The 21,126-nt window shown below is 33.0% G+C and overlaps 1 protein-coding gene across 13 annotated transcripts in view; it reads left to right on the top strand.

Annotated features, from left to right (window-relative positions):
• LOC121865198 (UDP-N-acetylhexosamine pyrophosphorylase-like) overlaps positions 1-20,456 on the top strand; it is a 97,188-nt gene extending 76,732 nt beyond the window's left edge. For 7 of the 13 annotated variants that reach the window (XM_042364516.1, XM_042364518.1, XM_042364522.1 and 4 more), the window contains 5 exons: positions 317-502; positions 1,310-1,342; positions 3,586-3,651; positions 8,072-8,146; positions 15,348-20,456. In XM_042364516.1, coding sequence (XP_042220450.1) covers positions 317-502; positions 1,310-1,342; positions 3,586-3,651; positions 8,072-8,146; positions 15,348-15,501 — 514 coding nt within the window. In that variant the 3' untranslated portion in view covers positions 15,502-20,456. The remainder of the gene's footprint in view (positions 1-316; positions 503-1,309; positions 1,343-3,585; positions 3,652-8,071; positions 8,147-15,347) is intronic. The other 6 variants (XM_042364526.1, XM_042364525.1, XM_042364523.1 and 3 more) reach the window with 5 other exon arrangements.
• Positions 20,457-21,126: the final 670 nt, after the last annotated feature.

The raw sequence follows: 21,126 nt of genomic DNA, 5'->3' as shown, positions 1-21,126 counted from the left end.
GTACTGACCCATGTGCATTCTTTTTTCCTTGTGTTTAGTGAAGGCAGACGACTGTTGTTGCACTTAATCATAGCTGCATTGCTTAAAAATATATATATTGTTATTTCATATCTGACATTCTAGTATGTGAATGTAGACTGTCATTGATCTGTGAAAATTCTTACTGTAGTTTGAGCATAAACCAATTAATTGAATGAAAATACTATACAACATGAATCATGATGCATTTTGGTAAAATTACTGTTGCAAAATGTTGAAATAAACTCGGACAGTGCTTCATGAGAGAGTTCTGTTTTATTGTGCAATGCTCCAACAGCACTTTAGCAGTGTGGGAGGTGATACGTGAGGATGAGTTTGCTCCTCTTAAGAATGGGGATGGAGCAGAGAAGGACACGCCCACCACTTGTCGTCATGCTCTCTTCTCCCTTCACCACCGCTACCTCCTGAATGCTGGGGGCACCCTAATAGACTCTGAGGGAGAACCCCTTCCACTTATTCCAAGGTAAGAAGTTTGATGGTTGAAAGAAAAAAGTCTGTGATCTGTAGGATAACTAAAACTGGGAGCATTCATAGATTTTGATGGAACCTTCATTTACATACAGTACCATACATGTTTTTTTATAGTCTAGGTGAAGGTAAGCTTTCTTTTTAAGTTTCTCTCATGTATATATACGTACAGTATTTGCAGTGACTGGGAGGCAGAGCCCCCCCCCCCCCTTTCTCTCTCTCTCTCTCTCTCTCTATAAATTTAGTACTGTACCTGTACTATCAAATTTGGCATTCATTAGAAAATGTAAGTACAGTAGATGCATAAGTATTCTGAATTACAGTACTATGCTGGCATGAGTGCATGATTTGCCTTATCTGCAATGCCTCACTCCCTGACGGTGATCCTTCATGAGGCAGTAGCCTTGAGGCTGCTATTTAATTTGCATGACTACAATTATTGCAAAAACTTATCACCCTTTTTGTATATTATATAATCCTTATATATGCTTCTCCTTGAGGAAATCTATATACTGTACAGTAATTAGATAACAGTGCAAACATAGAAGCTTTATATCTGCACAACTAATATCTGACACCTATGGCATTTTAGAAGATTGTGCATATAATTAGGTACTTGTATGGTAATTGTTACTAACAAGCTTAAGGTGATTTTGTTATATATTATACTAAGAATGCTTTTTATCAGTTTGGAGCCTAACTAACATAATAATTTGCTATACTTTATAAAACATAATGTATTTCTAAAATTTATAACAAGCATGTCTGTGTGTCACATCTCAATTAATGATATGTGTTATAGGCCAGAAGACAAACCAGTAACAGTAGTAAACAGGTATGTAAGTTATATAAGGGTGGATTGAACTTGAGTGGTTTTTGTAATACTAAACTCTGAGAAATGAAAACTAATGCCAATTAGATGAGATTTTTTTTAAAGGATATATAATCGTTGCATTTTTATAATGTTTTCTGCTGTAATGCTGTACTTTTGAGTTGTATGCTGCAATTAGATTTATATTTCTATTGCAGTATATACTATGCAGTGATGTTGATTACAGTACTTTTAGTGGTTTCCAGTAGCAAATTCCTTCAAACACTGTAAGGAAACCAAGTACTGTATAGTCTGACAATGCCACAGTCATTCAGCAAAACAAACAGTCAGTCACAGTTCATGAGGTGATATGATTGATTGAGTAAACCTCTTTATCAAGACTAATTGTTGGTGTGAGTCTAAATATTTACTGGGTCCATCTATTTGGTATAGGATTTCTCTGACAGAAGTACAGTAGTTATATGTTTTGGGTAAAGCTTGCAGAGTTGGTTTGGGCGCACTTTTCATGTGTGTGTTTATATTATACTGTACTGTGTAGATTTTTGACATGCACAAACGCCAAGACACTCATCTCCTTCTTCGGGTGTTGTGTTTTTTCCCTTGTGCTGACTACAGAAATACTAAATTATCATCTTTACACATTTTCAGTTTTACAAGGGACTTTTTCTACTTGGTTGTAGACTTAACGGGTGAGCATTACTGTAGTGGTAGCTTTTATTAATAGTCTTGAAAACCCCAGGTATAATTACAGGTGGTGGATAAAGTCAACAGGGTGTTGTTAACTTTGGTCTGTACAGAACTTATTATTTTACCAATTGAACACCAACATATGCTGCCTCTTTTGATAGTGGAGGATGTTCCTTCACAAAGGAGGAGGCAGCATTATTAAACTTAAGTTTCTTTCAGAATTACAGTACTGTAGTATCTATTTTAGCCCTTGTTACCAATTCAGATGTCATATGGAAAGTATTACCTAATGATAAGTAAAATTTCTGCCTTAATTTTTTTTCATTCTGATGACTGGTTAATTTTCTTCCCCCTCATCTATTATACAGCCATAGTGGGCTTATTGATACATTTTTAAACTTCCACTGTCACATGACCACTTTCCCATCTCTCTCTTATGTATTTATACCTTCTATGGTTTTTCCGCATTCATATTCAGGTGACTTTTACTGTACAATATTTCCTTTACTTTCCAAACACAGTCATTAAGAAAGTGATGACTGAACAAGAAATATTCAGAACTTTTCCTAAGGAATTTTACATTTGGGTTTATTTTTGTTTTTAATGGTTCTGTTAACGGCACCTTGTTTATTTCTCCTGCTTACTTGCACCTTAGATAATTTTTCACAATTACAGAATTCATCCAAAGTTTGAACATCTTCCCATTATTAAAATATGAAGAATAAAATTTTTCTTCAGAAATATTATTTAACACAAAATCATTTGAATCTCCTTTAATCAGTTTTAAGTTACACAAATAAATTCCTATTTTTTTTCCTTTTTCTTTTACACAATGCATACCCAAACTCTGTGATATTATTATTATTATTTTTTTTTAAATTTGACTTCTTAATATGTGTAACAGGCACAGTACTGTTAGATACCTTATATCTTATATGCAGTGTAGCAAATTTTAAATATTCCATTTTTTTAATCAATACTGGCAACTACAAGGTAACACTTGAGACTTTACAGGGAGCTTACTGTATAAGAAGTAGCATAGTTGTTACAACATTGGTGCTTGGTTTGTGTACATATTGCATCAGTTCCAACACTCTATAATTCTTTTGTGGTCCAATAGAGCTTTGTTCCTTGACCCAGGCTATCCTGTATTTGCTTTGGGTTACAAAGCTCTTTTGTCACCTTAGACAAGAGTGGATTTTGTACTCTTATTCTTTTCTTTTAGGTCATATTTTTTATTCATTTGATCCTTTATCAGAATCTCTTTAAAAGTTTGGAAATAATTTTCTGCCTATATAGTGTATATATGTGTAGTATTACCATATATTGTTCAACTTGCATCACCTCTGTCCTTTCTTAACTTCAGTTTTAGCAGTAATGTTAGTGCTGTACTGTACATTACAGTTTTTCTTTAAATTTATATTTCTTGCTATTTACTTTTGTATTTTTACTTTTATTTTGAAACCTTATCCAATACAGTACTTCCTGGTATTATTGTTTATCTTTGCCATTTTTTATTTCATTTTATTTCTTACTCCTGCAATCCCTTCCTCATATAGCCCTGCTGCTGCTCCAAAATGTCCTACCACTGAAAATGCCAACACAGAGTTCAATAATAATGATGCGTAAGTATGAATTTCCCTTACATCTCCGGGATCTTCAATGGTGTTGGTGCTTTTTGTGGAGGTGGCGGTGGTAGTTTCTGTTATGGTGGTGGTTGGGTTGGAATCTGTGGTGCTCTTGGTGTTGTGTCTGTCTCATAAGTTTTGAGATTACATGCTTCATTTTATGATGCATTCATAAAGGATAAGTTCATATACAAAACTTTCATTACATTATTATGTAACAAAGAATAACATGTTATTATTAGCATTTGGACTGACCATTACTAGTACAGTAAAAGATAAGAGATTTCAAACTTTTATACATTTTTGGACTAATTTATCTTATGTAATTTACTCAGCAACTTGCCCATGTTATTGTGCATCCACTCCACTATTTATGATATGGACTTAAACTATTCTCAAAAGAAGGTTTTGATACAATACTTGAACTGTATCCATTTATGTACCAAATTTTCATAGTTGTCTTGTGATAATTACTGTAAGAGTAACTCAACAGGTATGCATGTATGTTATCATTGATGACTGTCACATTATCTTGATCCAATGGTGTTATACCCTTTGCTATCATTTATTTCTTTTATCATTCTTATCATGCTGTATGTAAAGATGGTATTTCTTACCTGTCTAAATATATTTTCTGTTCATACTCTTGTAATTACTTGTAAGGATTCTTCAGTTATTCCATATGATTTTCTTATGTTTTGTGGTGCACTCACTCATTCTTGGGACATATTCTTATTTGCACTGACCAATCATCAGTGCAATTTTCACCAATTCAGCTTTTGATCAACTCTGAAATTTAATATAGTACTTAAATGCTGCCTAGACAATGGTGCAAGGGTGTTAAAACTAATTTCCTAAACCCATATGATAATTAGGTTTATATTAAAAAAAATAAAAGTTGAATGGTCTTAAGTGAAATTTGTGCTCATTTCTTGATCACAAGAGTAAGGTTCTTGTTCCTGAGATATTGAAGATCACTTGATTTATGATTTGGTTGTGTGACGTTTGAGATATATTAGAAAAAATTAGCATCATATACAGTACTCTAGTTACATGAGGAAGATAAGATCAGTTACCAGTTTTGTTTAGCTTTTTATCAGATGTAGAATTAAATACAACTGCTCCTCGACTTATGGCGGGGTTAGGGACCCAAATCCAGGTCGTAAGTCGAATTGGTCGTAAGTCGAAAATGCTTAAATACTGTAATACATAGAAAATCTAAAATGGGTGTCTCTTTTTCTTCTCAGCACCACAAAATTTTCATTTTTAAGCTTGTCAGCCATTTTAAAGTGAATTAAAAAAAGTTTTCAGTACACAGCGCAATAACTAACTTTGGGACTCGAAAATACTTAATTTGACAAAATTTTGGTACGACTGAGGCGGTCGTATGTCCAGGTAGTCGTAGGTCGAGTATGTCGTAAGTTGAGGAGTAGCTGTATGCTGAAATTTGATGTACAGTATTTGAGTTTCTTAAGCTCAGACATGTAGTTTTTTAATTGTTTTATCATATAAGAACTTTATATATTTTATATTTGTACTTAGTGTATTTTATATTTGTGTGATGGGTGTAGTTGATGTGGCTGGAGCTCCTTAGATGCCATATTAAGTGACCAAGCTGGAGATCGTTAGGCTCATTACTAGATGATCAGACTGAAAATAAATAGATGACACTTGTTAATGTTATCTGGTTCATTATTAGGTGGCCAAGCTGAAGATCTTTCAGGCAACACATATGAAGATCTCTTGATTAATTTTTTAAGTTACCAAGTTTAGGACTATAAAGCCCAACTTTCTAACTTTCTTTACTCTTCTCACAGTATTTAGCTCCTCTTATCTTTTTTTTATGTTCTTTTTGATGGCACAAGTTAAAGATTGGAGATATCAAAAGATGACTCCTTTGGAACTCTCAGACAAAGAAATCTACACTTATTTAAGTAGAATTTCCTTGGTTCATTACTTGTGTCAGCTTTAAGACATCTACATCTTTTGATGCAACTCTGTATTAAAGACCTTATTAGTTTAAGACTCAAAAAATGGTGGAAGAAATGATATAAAGGTTGTGCAAGTAATCATTTGCTGTACTCAGGTTGGTTCTTCTTCTCTATCTTATGGTCTAAGTACAATTGGGAATCTGATTGCTCTAGCATTTGCTTATAGAGTAAAGGCACACTGTTTCTTTTAAGAAAAGTATCTTTTCCCTTTGTGATAGAGTAATGGGATGGTTTTTCCCGTGAAATTGATGATAGTGAAAGTTTTAATTACTTTCTATAGATGCTTGGCTAACTGAACAGAATATCTAAAACCATTTATATAATGATTGTTCTTTAGAAGATTGGGTTGAAATGCATTAGCTTGATATATTTTTGTTATGATATACAAACACACATAGGTAAAATCTGTGTTCAATGATGTAACATTGTTGAGGAAGTACAGTAGTAGGCAAAACATTAATTTATATAAGGAACTGGAGAAATTGTGAGAAGAAAATTGCAATGAGTCGGTTTTATGCTGTTTTAGTGTATGGTAAGAAAGATTAAACAGCTTAAAATTTACAAGAAAGGTTTATGAAATATGTCTGTATAGTATGTATAGTACTGTACATGGAAAGTGACCTGATAAGACTTCCTAAAGGAGGACTTAAGGAATCAATGATTGTAGATTAAATTGAAAAACATAGAATTTAATTAAGATAGGACTTGATTAAAAGGAGTGCTAATACTGTATGTGATTCAGAATAGTGATCTCAAACAAATAGTTTTCTTACTATGTGCCGGTTAATGGATACAAAATTTCCCCCCCTAACTCTTTGTCAGTGCACTACACAAGTGCACATATATGAAACTTGATTGTCATAATTGAAATTTGTATTTGTCCGACTTAAAATTTTTGTCTTAATGCGTGAAGTGTGAGGAGAACATAGGGCTTATCCCCAGTATTGTAGTCATCATTGTCTTTGGTGGAAATACTGTGTTAAGGTTCACTGGTATTCCAAATTCCTCTGCAGGTGAGCCTCATATTCTTTGAAAACACTTGTTTCAATATTTTCTAGCTATTTCCATGGGAATAGCTGGTATAGACATGATGTTGAGGGCAGATTCGGGCATAAAATCTGATCTGATTATTTTATTTGCAAAAGAAGAGCCAAGCCTTTAAAGCAAAGCTTCTTTCATAATGGAAATTACTTGTGTTTGTAATACATGTTTTTTTTGTATAGAGAATTACTCAGGAGTGGTATAGACATTACCCCTGATTGTTTTACTGTAGTATTTGAGTTAATGGGATGGGTAAATGAACTACAAGTTTTAGTAGTAATTATTATTGGCTTTTATAAAGGTTGTTATGTAATGGCAAGAGGAAAAGATTCTTTTCTTCACACACACACACACACACACACACACACATACACATACATATTATATATATATATAATATACTGTACAGTATATGCAAACAATACCTCACTAGTCGGGAATCGAACCCTGAACCTTTGCATGTGAACATGTGAACAGGGATCACTACCACCGCGCCACAAGGATCCCTGTTCACATGCAGAGGTCCAGGGTTCGATTCCCGACTAGTGAGGTATTATTTTTATGTGGAAGTCCACGTGCTATATGGTGGTGTTTAATGAATGTTGATGACATCTTTGGCATGTTCATGTTTAGGATAGATGTGCACTGAGCTGCTTTGTCTTCACTTTATATTGCTGAAACTATAATTTAGAATTTGATGCACTCTTCTTCCTCAATATTTATACACACACACACATATATATATATTTATATATATTGTATATAATGTTATTTAATTGGAACACCAATATCATTACAGTTGGTGCATGAGTATGCTATTACTGTACTATTATAATTCTCATCTTTAAGATACTATATTAATTTATATAATTTATTGACTAACATAGCAGCATTCATCAGTTTTTAATTATTTAGAACATCTCTTCATTTGATGTCTTGTGTATACTTGTGTTTAGCCTCATGATTATTTTTTGCTTTGTGTAGTTAAATGTGTTAGAAATGTTATAATTGATTTCTGTATTTTTGCTCTTTGGACACACAGTAAAGGACTTTTAAAGAAAAAGAAATAATCAGAATTTGAGACTATTTTATTTTTTCCATAGATAAAGTAATGCCTGTGTATTATTTATTACAACATAACTGATTGCAACATTATACAATTTATAAAGTTTATTTTTCCGTCTTCAAAAATTTTCAAAAAGGAAGTCATCTTTCATGTAATGAACCTGAAATTTTATACAGAAAAATTAGTCTAAATCCAAATTATAATTGATCTTCCTTTAAGATAAATACAAACCTTTTATCTCAGGAAAATTGTCTCCAAAGTGCTGATACTGTGTAGCCATGATAGTTTTAACCCTATGTGTATGTGTCTTATGTTGCAGCATTTTGAGTATTAAGGAAAAGAGATGCAACTGGCTGACACGCCTCTTACCACATATTTGTGCCTTATGGTTCAGGCAAGTGATTACACTCACAAATTTAGATCGGGTTTCTTAAGGCTGGTGGTTATTAACTTCAGATGCATCAGTGTTCAGTGTAAATAGTATACAAATGAAATAATAAAGTAGGGGCTTGATGGCCAAATTATAACTATGCCATTTCCCAGACTGTGAAATATTTTACTCTATGTGGAGTCAAAGTTCATGGTTAGAGCTCAGGTGAAGGTGGTGTCTTGATAAGCAAGGGACTGTATCACACATGCCTCTTTTCCCTCTTTATGAATACACATCAGTTTCTTTTGGGGGAAAGTAAATGACAGGTCCTCAGTAACACTGGCTCTTTGACTCCCTAAAAAATGGTATTTATCCTTTGTTCACTGCTGAAAAACCAAAATAACAAAGATGAGCTGTACACTCACAAACTTAAACTGTATTACTAAAGTTTTTAACTTTAATATTTATTTTTGTGTGGGATGTCACCCTAAAGGGCAAGAAGGGTTAGCTTAAGAAGGCACTTGTGGCTTTAAAATTGTATGCTGTGTGTGTACATATTAAAAAAAGAATAATTGCACTAGTGTAAATTCTTTTACTTATTTTTTAAACTGATAAAGGTAATGAAATTATATTGTTTCCATAGTTTTTGGTTCTTTCATCTATAAAGCCAGTCTGTCTGAACTACAGTTTGTTTGCTCAGTTACAATATTAGCTTGAGCATAGTAGTAAAGGTGGGAAACAAATATTATTATTGAATTGATTAACCTATAAAGGAAGCACAATATGATATATCAGCTCATTTAAACCACATCCAATTATTGCAGGAAGTACCAATGTAAACAGCAGTAATATGTTGTTGTCCAATTCTTCTTGCAGAATATCCCAAAATAGTGACCAGTGCTTGTTCTTCTGTACTTGACTGTGTCTAAATTTTCTATAAATGTATTGAATCATCAACAAAGGCTTTTCAAGGTCTTGTTGATTTGTAGTTTAACTCTTAAGATTACTTGTAATCACTTTTATAGACAGATGTTTTCAAGTGGCCTTTAAGATAGCCTAAAACAATATTGATTACACTAATTAGATTGGATTCCCAACAAGATACCTTGTGGATTTTTATTTTCAGCTTGACAACTTTTTTTGGAAGTCTTGCTGTATATGAGTTAGTTTTGTTTTTATTTAATTACAAATCTGTTTCTGATATCAAGTTCAAAAAAGATTGTTTTGTGGATGATGCAAGAACAATTTGTCTTCAATTCGCATAATTTAACTAAATTATTGTTACAGTGATACTGTGATAGTGTTACTAATACTGTAATTCTAATTTAGCTGGACTTTGTTTTGTGGAGACACCTACATTGTGAGGCTCATTAAAGTCTCACTCTGTTGACTCTACTCATCTTGCTGACAGACAGTTCTGTTGTAATTTTTCAAATGCTGAAACACCAAAAAATTACATTGCTCTAAAGACTTTTTCCGGTCAGTTTAGATAGTGAAAATTGCTTTTTCACATCAGGTTAAAATTTGGTGGTATAGTACAGGGTATAGGAAATAATTATGTAAAATTAGTTTTGATGATCAGAATAAGCATTGTACTATACTATACTATACTATACTATACTATACTATACTATACTATACTATACTATACTATACTATACAGTACAGTACAGTACAGTACAGTACAGTACTGTACTGTACTGTACTGTACTGTACTGTACTGTACTATACTATACTATACTATATTGTACTGTACTGTACTGTATTGTACTGTACTGTACTGTACTGTGCTATGCTATGATATGCTATGCTATGCTATACTATACTATACTATACTATACTATACTATACTATACTATACTATACTATACTATACTATACTATACTATACTATACTATACTATACTATACTATACTATACTATACTATACTATACTATACTATACTATACTATACTATACTATATTGTACTGTACTGTACTATGCTATGCTATGCTATGCTATGCTATGCTATGCTCTGCTCTGCTCTACTATACTATACTATACTATACTATACTATACTATACTATACAATACTATACTATACAATACTATACTATACTATAATATACTATACTATATTGTACTGTACTGTACTGTACTGTACTGTACTGTACTGTACTGTACTGTACCACTTGCTTCTGAAAAAATAAGGAAATGAACAGAGTAAACTGAGTTACAGTACAGTATTTGCATAATATTGTATTATGTGAAGTTTTCCCCTTAATTAATTTTCTAGAAGGCCATCATGCAGGTGTATAGAATTAAAAAGATGAGCCGTGTTATTTCCTCCTTGTTCTTAGTTACTATGGCACAGTTTATATAAATTTCAGGGAACACAAGATCATTAATGAAATAATAACTTCTTGCTTACTTTTTATGATGAAGGTTTGTTGGAAATTACTTGAACATTAGTTATGCTTGGGTGTGAATGTTTTAAGTAACACAAATTTAATTTAGTATTTTGTTGACAGTCTTTGGGTGGTACAGGAATATTGTACTACAGTATACTCTAAATTTATAGCTTGCATTTGGAGATGCATTGAATATCCCTGAAGTCAAGAATAAAGCAGGATTGGCTTGATATTATTGACTATGGTATGAGTATGGACAGTTCCTTCATTATGATAATGTTGTGCACTAAGCTAACCCTTCACACCAGAGAGGTGACTCCTGTGACAGTGGGAGATGGCATAAGGTTGTTTGTTTGTTTAAGTTACTGTACACTGAATTGCTGTATCCAGTAATTTGCTTGAGGCATAAATTGTTATTGTAAAGATTTTTTTCATTTTTTTATGGGAAAGTTGTTTAATAGTTTGATTATCACTTAAGGGACTTCTTCCTCACTGGAGTATATTACTTGAGTAGGCTGTTTTATGATATGGTTTCTTGAATGTAATATCTCAGTAATTAGTTGTCAGAAGGTAAAAGGGACCCTTCAGAAATATCTTTGAACTATTTTATACATTCCTTGCAAGGAGCATGCACAAGCACAAGTTTACTGTACTTGGTATTTACTGTACTTATGAATATATAGTACAGTACTATATATAACTCCAACTAAAGTACTTATCACATTTATCCCAGTTGCATATCTTCTTGCAATCCTTATTATTGATGCAATCTTCTTAGTATATAAACTCTATGATATTTTCATATTGGCTACTAAAATATTTTTGGGCTTCTCTGTGGTGTCTGTGGCAAGTACTGTTTTCAAAATGTATATTATTCTTCTGAACATAGTATTCTAATGTCACATCTTACATTGTATGTTTGCCATATTGCTTTTAGAAAGAATTCCAGCTTTATCTCAATTTCTTAAAAGTTTTTCTCTTGTGTAATATATATATATATATATATATATATATATATATATATATATATATATATATATATATATATATATATATATATATATATATATATATATATATATATATATATATATATATATATATTCATTCATTCATTCTTACATTCTTACTCCTGCCAAAGATATTTTATACTGTAGTGTGGAGTTCCCCTACCACAACATAGCCCCAAATCTAGTTACAGTATCTAGTTTACCCGTCACTTCACACAAGTTAGTGTCACTCATCAGCAACACATCCTTCCCTCCAAAATCATATGATATCATGCTCTCCACCCACTCATTCATACATGCTGCTTCTTCTAATGCAACATTCAGCCCATTCATCCAACTCATTACAGGTATTGATCTTCCATCTCTGACTCACACTCTTTACCAATCATTCTCTTTCTATACTCTCAATGACCTGCTCTCTACCCAACACTTTTACCTCCAAATTTCCTTCATATTTCAGTATTTCTTGTTCTTTACATCTCAATTACAGTATCCCACATGGAGCACATCAAACACATAATTTCTTTCACTTCTAATTTGCTCTCTCATGTATCCAGAATCCATGTTTCATACTTAGGAAATAATGACATCAACTCAACAGGAGCCCTGTTCATCCCATATTTGACATGGTTCTCTTTCACCATATTTTTCTCATCACACTTATTTTTGCAAATCTAAGGTACAATTCATCAATCACTGTTCTATTTGCCATCACATCCACTCCCACTGGCCCACACTCCCTAAGCACTACACTTCCTTGTTGTGTCTCCATACAACTTAAAATGTATTTTTCCTTGTCTCCTTTCTCAATTTGGTTTAATTACTTTTCTGTTGTTCAAACTCACAATCAACTTTTCCTTAGTACACAGTTTTCCAAATTTGATAACTTTTCTTCACAATGGTCCATTGGTATTTACTTATACATATAGTATTAATGGTATGTCTTTCAGTAAAGTTTAGTGATGCTTTTCATACAGTATATATACTGTATAGTGTATTGATGCTTTTATATTTGTTTGTCAACATTGCAGTAATGGTTTTATGACCATTTTGTGCAGTACTGCAGCTTATTGATGCTTTTAGGTGCATTTATTTCAACTTATGTGTCTATCAACACAATTTATTGTTGCTATATAACTGATCTGTCCATATGTTTAGTTTATTTGTCATTTATTACTAATACTGCATGTTTATCCAATTTCTCTCTATATTGATAAAAATAATATTGATAAGTAAAGTTGCAGGGATTATTTAATACTTTCTTGGATGAGGTACTGCAGTAGGAGAGATGAAAGCAAGAATGACAAAGAGCAGTGCAAATTTGGTGAATGATGATACAAGTGTTAACAGGAGATGGGTCAGCTGCTGCATGTAAATGACACTGCTCAAGGAGTGATTCAGAAAAAAAAATTACAAAAGGGAATGTGTACTTGGAAGAAGTCGATGCTGAACGTGACCAAAAGTAATATGCTGAAAATAAGTAAAGACTGGAGACAGGGGGGCGAAAAATGCTTATTTGAATGGAGTTAGTGGAGTGTATCGTATACTGTATATCTGTGAGTGGATTTGTCAGCGAGGCAAGAAAGTGAGAGTGATTGATTTCAGAGGAAGCAAAGGTGAGGATGGTGAGCTGACAATACTCTACTACGGGTAGTATATGGATGTTAAGTACTGACTCTGGATGCAAGAGGAAGAATGAAATTAGAAGCAACTGAAAGGATATGTCTGAGAGCAGTATGTGGGTAATTAGTATGTAGACAATACGAAATTCTGAAATAGGATGTGGAGGTGATTGAAGTGGCAGGCAGAAAGCAAATTAGGGTCTTCTCTGGTGCATAAATGTACTGTACTGTATTAAGAGAGTGGGTAGGGAAAGATTGCTTAAAAGAGTTATAAGGAAGAGATGGATGAGAGGAGGGAACAACCAAGGCAAAGATAGGAGGATGGGATGAAGGAAACATTAGAAGCAGCGGTGTGTGTGTGTGTGAATAAGTGGAGATTTTAGTATCAAGCAATTTTTGATAAAGTGTGTACTGTATTGCTGAAGGGTAATGCTGACTTGTGTGAAGTGACTGGTAATCCAGATTTAAGGAACTTACAGTATTGTAAAATGGGAATACGAGAGCTGAACATTTCTTTTACTTTACATCGGTAAGAATGACTGAATAACAATGAAGGGAAAATGTGTTTATATTTACTCGTGTCCCTCATTCCTTCATTGAGTGGAAAAAGACTTGAATGAGTAATAGTGTACATTATATAAAGAGTGTGATTATATGATATTAAGTATGTTTTTAGCTTTATTAGCTTACACTACAGTACCTATTTCCAAGGTAGATTTTGTTTCACTCTGTCAAGTTCATATAACACAATACTCCTAGAGAAAATTTTATTGACAAATGATTATTGTGCTATTACAGAAAATTACAATATATATATATATATATATATATATATATATATATATATATATTCTGTAATTTTTTGTAATAGCACAATAATCATTTGTCAATAAAATTTTCTCTATGAGTATTCTGTTATATGGACTTGACACAGAGAGCGGTGTAATTAGAGTTAGACTCTCAGTAATCTGAGGCAATCTAATTAGTGCTTTGTTTTATAGAATGTTGCCTCCAAACTTTTGATGTATTTCTGTTTGTGTGCTGTGCTATTTAGGTAACCTCTCTTCCTCTGTGTATCATACTTGCTGATTCCAAAAAAAGGAACATCTACACAGAATGAGCACTAACTAGCACAGTTTTTATACAAATTGTACATCTACACATCTCTGCACACACCAGTGAAAATGATGTTCTCACACACTTCCTTTACTTACTGTATATCCTTCAACTTCAGTTTTTGCCTTGATCTGTATGTCTCGTGCCCCTATAGTCAGTCTACTACAGGTTTCACTGACAGTATATGTCTGTGTGTGTGGAACTCGGCAACACTGCATCTTCCTGTAAACATTGCTATACTGTACTTACTGTTTCAAATTTTTGTAATTTTACCATATTCTTCTTTCCATTATCTACTGAACCATGGGCCTAATGAGTTAAGACTTATGTTTTATGAAATCTAATGATGATTTAATATGACATAAAATTTACCATGTTCTTACCTAATGTAAAAATGTGTCAGTACGAGTATACTGTATCCTTGTTTGACTCGAATTGTACATAATTCTTTCTGAATATTATTTTGAAGATTTCTCCAGGAGTGATATGTCTGGAACCCAGTTATTCATTAGTCAGAGTATTTAATTCTGGCTCTAGGGAAATTATCCCCCGTATCTTGATAATACAGGACAGTCATAATAAAATGGTCCCCATAGTCCAATTTGAATCTAACATTATTTTAAAGGTCAGGAAACTTGTGAATATATATTGAACTAGAAAGAAAATCCCTTTATACCTTCCCATCTTTTGTTCATTCAACATATTAACCTTTTCATTTTAAATACAACTTCACTGACTTGTCTTGTACTGTATTTATTTTCATCTTGATTTTCCTGAACCTTACAATTTTCCTCAGTTCTGTAAATATATTTCTAAATCATTCAAACACCACCTTTCAATATTTTATTTGCAATAATATTCATGGCAGTAACTAAAATCCACTGGTTTCTTTTTATCTTTAGAAATTGATATTTATTTTTCAGGTACTGCACCTGTGTTAACTTATACTGTACAGATATAGGCATTACAAATAGTGTATTTGTTTTCTCTTCATTTTCCTTCAGTGTTTCATCTTTTTGTATAAACTAATAACATGTTATATGCAGGATTCACCTTTAAACTATATCTTATTTCGTTTCCACAGCCAAAAAGAAATGCGATGGGATGAATGCCCAGTTGTGGTAGAGATCTCACCCCTTGTATCATTTGCTGGTGAAGGACTGGACAAGCTGGTAGCAAACAAGAGATTTACTTGCCCATTACTTTTGAATGAACCTGCAAAGAAGATTGAAGTGTAGCCTTGACCTCTTCTGTTGATTACTATATCTTGAATTCTATGTATCACATACCGTGAAATCAAATTAATCCAAAATGAAATTTCATTATTGTTAATATTTTCTGTACATAAAAAAAAACATCACATCCGTATGCAAGATTTTAAAGATATGGAATGAAGTGCACATTCAAATGGAGTCACCTGTCAGATAACTGAATTGAAATCCTAAATAGTAGCACAGCAGGCAAGTACTGTAGTACCATATGTGAATATAGTTTTTGGGTCACTTGTACAGCTGTCTGCATATAGAGAGCACTATTCTGCATATCATGCTGCAGATGAGTAAAGCTCACCTGCCAAATGCAGCAAAAGGGATTTATCTCATGGAAATATATTCATATCTCCAGGGTAAAAATTAGTGTCAAGTTTTCTGATGTCAGAGTTAAAGCGGTATATCTGCAATTACAGCCAAGCAAAGCTTATCTTCACAGTATTTGTGTGAGGTGAAGCAGTACTGTAGTCAGGTTGGAAGAGGAAGAAGAATGTTAGCCTTGTTTGCAAAGCAAATTTGCAGTTGATCTATGGCTGGGGCAGTTGGGTCAGGATTTCACAACTGGTTACAGATTATAATGAATTTATACCCTTTTCCAATGACCAGCAGTGCACAAGTGACATGTGTTTTCCTCAGGATATGCATATATATTTTTTTTAATTGGTTGGTTTTACACTCTGAATACTCTCACACATGGATGGTCATTCTGTGATTGCATAAGAATTATTGTCGGCAATGTTGTTTTTTTTTGTTAAAAATAACTGCCCATGACAGTGTTCCTATTTTGATAGTGGATAATAAATCTTGATTTTCAGTCCTAAATAATCATGGGAAAATATATTTTGTTTGATATAATTAGGTATAAATGTACAAAAAGATTTATTCTAATTTAAATGCTTCTGTTTATGGTGCCCAGAAGTGTGTCCTACATAGATATCCAGGTATGTAATATAACTATTACTTCATTTGAAATATATTATTATTATTTTTTCATATACTTTAGTCATTGAAAGGTGTAGCAGAGTCCACTTTAATGTGCTACTGCTGTGCAACTACACTGTTTTTTTTTATATTTAAGAAATAATTCATTATTGAATGATACAATGCTAAAACTGATATTTATGGTATAACTGGAACAATTTTCCTAACTGACACCTTGTACATTTTAGCTCATATCACTTCCTTTTGAAGCTGTGTTCAGTTGTTTTTTTTACAACAAAGTTACTTTAGAGATTTATATTAAGTTCAGTTCAAAATTTTATTATTTTTTTGAAGTTTTAAGAATGACTAATTGATTTGGGTTTAGGTATCATTATTCATTCTTGTGCTTTGCTCATATTAATTCATGATAAAGGTACTTAAAGAAATCATTATTATCTGAGATCTTCATTTCATATTCATTAAAATTAATAGAAGTGCATACTTAATTCAAAGTTATTATTTCAAGAAAAGTAATTTTTAAATCCAATAAAGAGGTTGTATATCATTAGAGTAAGGTAGGTCAAAGTTTGAGCTGTCGCAAGTTTAGTAAAGATGCAGCATTTGGGCAAGGTTTCTTTGTGTGTGTGTGTTTCTCTTAGTTTTTAAATCATTTGTAAATTTCCTACCATTATTACTTTTAAAAAATTCATTTCATTTTTCTCTATACTGTATCTTGTTTCGATGTCAATTCATGTTGACATCAGGTTCAACCATGACAGTTTTATGGTAAGTGTGCAATTTTAGCATTTCATGATTGTTATTTCTTCCATATGTGAATATACATATTTCATATGACAATGTACAGAAAGATATACATTCCATTAAATACAAAAATAATCTAAAAAATTTGAGAAAGTGTGTACAGTATATGGATTAAGTATTTCAGAAAGTGAAAGACACTTTTAAAAAGTGGACAGTCATCATTAATAATTGGCTATGACTAAGCAGACTTTTATTTTATTTAAATTAACTGCAGAGGTAGCTATACAGTTTAGATCTGTGTTAGGTATAGTTAGTATAACAAGAATAAAAATACATAAATCAGGTAATATGAAGGGAATATTGTCGCAGCTGAAGTATAAATTATAACCATGGTTCTTACACTTCTGGTAAGTCAAACTTATTTGTAAACCATTTAAATAATTTTATTGGATTATACCATGGGCTGAACAAAATTCCAAAATCATAGTACTGTACTGTACCGGTATTAATTTTTTTTTATTTTTTTTTATATAAATTATCTTATCAGAGGAAGCTTAAGATGGTAAGATACCAGAGCTGACTTTGTTGGCATCAGAGTATCTGGACAGTATGATCTAGGAACATGGTTGGTTCAAGAAGGAACAGAGATGTACAGCAAGAAGTACAAGTTTTAGGTTTTTCAATGATAGGCCAAGAAAATTCTGAGATCCTGTACCTGTGGTGATATTATGGATCCTAGTGACTTGGGTAAAAGACATTCCTCTTTAATCAACGAAATACTGTACTTGCAAACCTTTCTCTCTTTGGAAAGCCTGTAGAGGTCTGAATCTTTGTATGTGCCTGCATACACTCGACAATTGATAGGAGCACACTTCTTTCCAGTGCTGGCTTCCAGTTTCCATCTCAAAGTGGCTGCAGGCACCAATGCACTGTTTCCCATTTGTAATCAAAGTTGTTTTTACACCTTGATGCCCTTGCCAGGCAGTTCCTGTGTTTGCATAAGTCATTTTGTAGGTGTTTGTAAGATAATACAGTATATTATCCCCAGACTAGCAACTAGAGACTGTTATTATGATCACATGTCCTTCCCTTTCAGTTATTACCCTAGTAAGAAGATTGGAAGCAAAGATTGTCTTTCAGAGGCAGATGGTATAAAGTCAGCCATGTTTCTTTAGGCAATACACATTGTTCCAGCTACAGTCTCTGTTTTGGTTTTGGATTCAATCTGCCATTGCATGTTCTGTGGGTTTCAAGTTTGCCTAGTCCCTGAAGTATTAATAGAATACCACCACCTCACACTTTCTAGCTGGTTGTTGTTAACAGGAGCCACCTGGCAAGGTGCATCAAGCTATAAATGGAGTATTGATTCTGAAAATTGTTTTCTAACAGGATCTGTTAGATCTGGGTAGTCATTGAGAAACCGAATTTAAAATAACAGATTGACACTGAACTTAAAATGGCAGCCAGAGCTGGTATAGGTGATGCTTAGCTAGACATACATGACTATAGATCTCCTACCTCGAGAAGACAACTTTAGCAATTATTTTCCATTTCAAGATATTAACTGTGAAAGGGAGGGATACGCAGATCTAACATTAGCCCCTCTAGTATTCATTTAAAGGAGTTGACTACTTCTCTTGATGCCCAGAATAACCTCATACATTAACAGAAGTCACCTGGCAATGGGCATTGCTAGAAAATAGGATTTCAGAAGCAGTTCTCTATTTCTTTCTGTTGTACGTCTCTGGCAGGAATATACCCTGATGCTGTTTTTGTGTTGCCAAGGGAACAGGACCTCAAACACAAGTATATAATGCACTCTTCATTTTTTCATATTAAATTTCTGAGGGATCCAATATCATTACTGTGTCTTGAGTCACCATTTATACTTTGTAATATTTTTACAGTATTGTATATTTTTTTACTAGGTTGTTACTAGAAGTGTTTGCATTTTGCATGATGGTTTTGGTATCAGAGCAGTTTGTACTTAAGAAGAAATCACAGTGCAAGAATTTTTTAATATACATGTATTTGTATAAATCATATGGAAATTAGGATTTTATACATGAAAGCTTCACCCTTGTATTTTCTTTACAGTTGTCCTTGTCGTTTATAGGATCTTGTGTTTTGACAGGTGCTATGGTATTATTCCTATAGAGTGTGGGGGGTTTCATCAGGCAAACTGAATTTCACTCAAGCCTCTCTCCCCCCCAAAAAAAGTTATATTACTGCCATCATGATGCATAAGTGTCCCATTATATGAATTTTTTAAGCAGAGAAACTGAAAAAGATGTACTGTAATTTAAATTGGTTTTAGAATTTAAAAGAAATGGGAAATTTCTTGTAACTACCTGCATAGTGTTTGACACTAATATTTTTACTATTTGAGACCTCTTGCCATTTTATGCCTTTTGCTCGATATATGCCTCAGCAGTAAAACCAGATGATCCAAATTTTTAAAGATGAATCCAGAATGAAGTGCTTTACATTTTCTCATGAGCTGTGTAAAGCATAACATTCTTCAAGTTTTTCATGTACCCTTTTGTCTCATTTAATATTCTGTAGAAATGTGTCCCGTGTGAATGCATGTCTTTGTGAATTTGGTGTTAGATCAGTTTGATCATGCCACATATTTAGAAATGTTGCCTTTGAAAATCCAGATTTTTTTGGTAAGTTAATTCAACTGAATTGTTTAGTGTGAAACATGCACCAACTAGTAGTAAAAATTGAAGGGGATGTTATTAACTCGGTCATCTGCTGCCTTTCTACCCTCAACTCTTGTAAGCTATCGACATAGTTTAAGCCAATATAGATAATTAAAAGACCTTCACTATCCCTGTTACTGAAATTACTTTTTTTTCCAATTTTACTTTACATGAAATTTAATTACAGGTACTGTGTTAATATTTTGTTCACATCATTAGATCATAAAGTGGACAAAGGAATTATTCTTGTTCAAAAACATACTTGTTTATGAATGTACAAATCTCTACAACTATCCTTGAGGTTTTGTGTGAAGGAAGTTTGTGCAATATTGCTTGAATGCTTTAAGAAGAAACAGTTCCACTTAAGTAAGGTCAAGGCAGTAGCAGACTAAGTAGTAGCAATGGCCTTGCAGAACAGCAAGTGTAGGCAGCCTTGTCATTCCCGTGGAAATGGTTCTGTTGTGTGATCATTGTATTGTTTTTGCCTCATAGGCAAGTGATTCTATGTATTCATCAAATAAAATAGTTATGAATGTATTTGTTATTTAATGTTCCTAATTGTTTTTTAAATGAAGATTGTTTAATAGATTAGAATAGAAAGAGGATGTAATGGAACGGTATAGTCGTGGAGTGTACATCTACAGTCTACTGAGCAAGCTTGTGTTTCCATCATTGCCCAGTGTTTGAGCCGTTATATCTGATGACCATGAACCTAAATCTAGTATACAGGTACTGTACGTAAAAACTTTGAAATTTTGATTGGGGTAGATAATGATAAAGTGCCGTTTTTTTCTCGGGGAGGGGGGGGGGGGTCATAGTTCGTAAAATCTCATAATTCGTGAGGGCTAGAATCCCTAAAATTTCTGGAGATAGTACTACAGGGTATTTGCATGATAATGAATATGAAAGTGGAAGCGAGAATGCATAGAACCTATTAAAACCTGACCTAACCCACCTAACCTAACTTCCTAACCTGTGCATTGTCGTTTTGATTTTCATACTACAGGTATCATCCACAACATTTCTAAAAAAAAATTAGGAAATTCAATCTAATATGAATTGTAATAAACATGCCCAATGTGATCATCGTTTGTTTCTTGATAAGTAAACAAAGACCGCAGAAGCTTCTGCATAGCAGACGATGTGAGCCAAAACATGGTCACCAAGGGAGATCCGAAGGTGCCATAATTATGGGAAATATTGTACT

Source organism: Homarus americanus, unplaced genomic scaffold (genome assembly GCF_018991925.1).
Source record: "Homarus americanus isolate GMGI-L3 unplaced genomic scaffold, GMGI_Hamer_2.0 scaffold18547, whole genome shotgun sequence".
NCBI lineage: Eukaryota > Metazoa > Arthropoda > Malacostraca > Decapoda > Nephropidae > Homarus > Homarus americanus.
The sequence above is the reverse complement of the archived record's forward strand: the minus strand, read 5'-3'. Positions and strand labels throughout refer to the sequence as shown.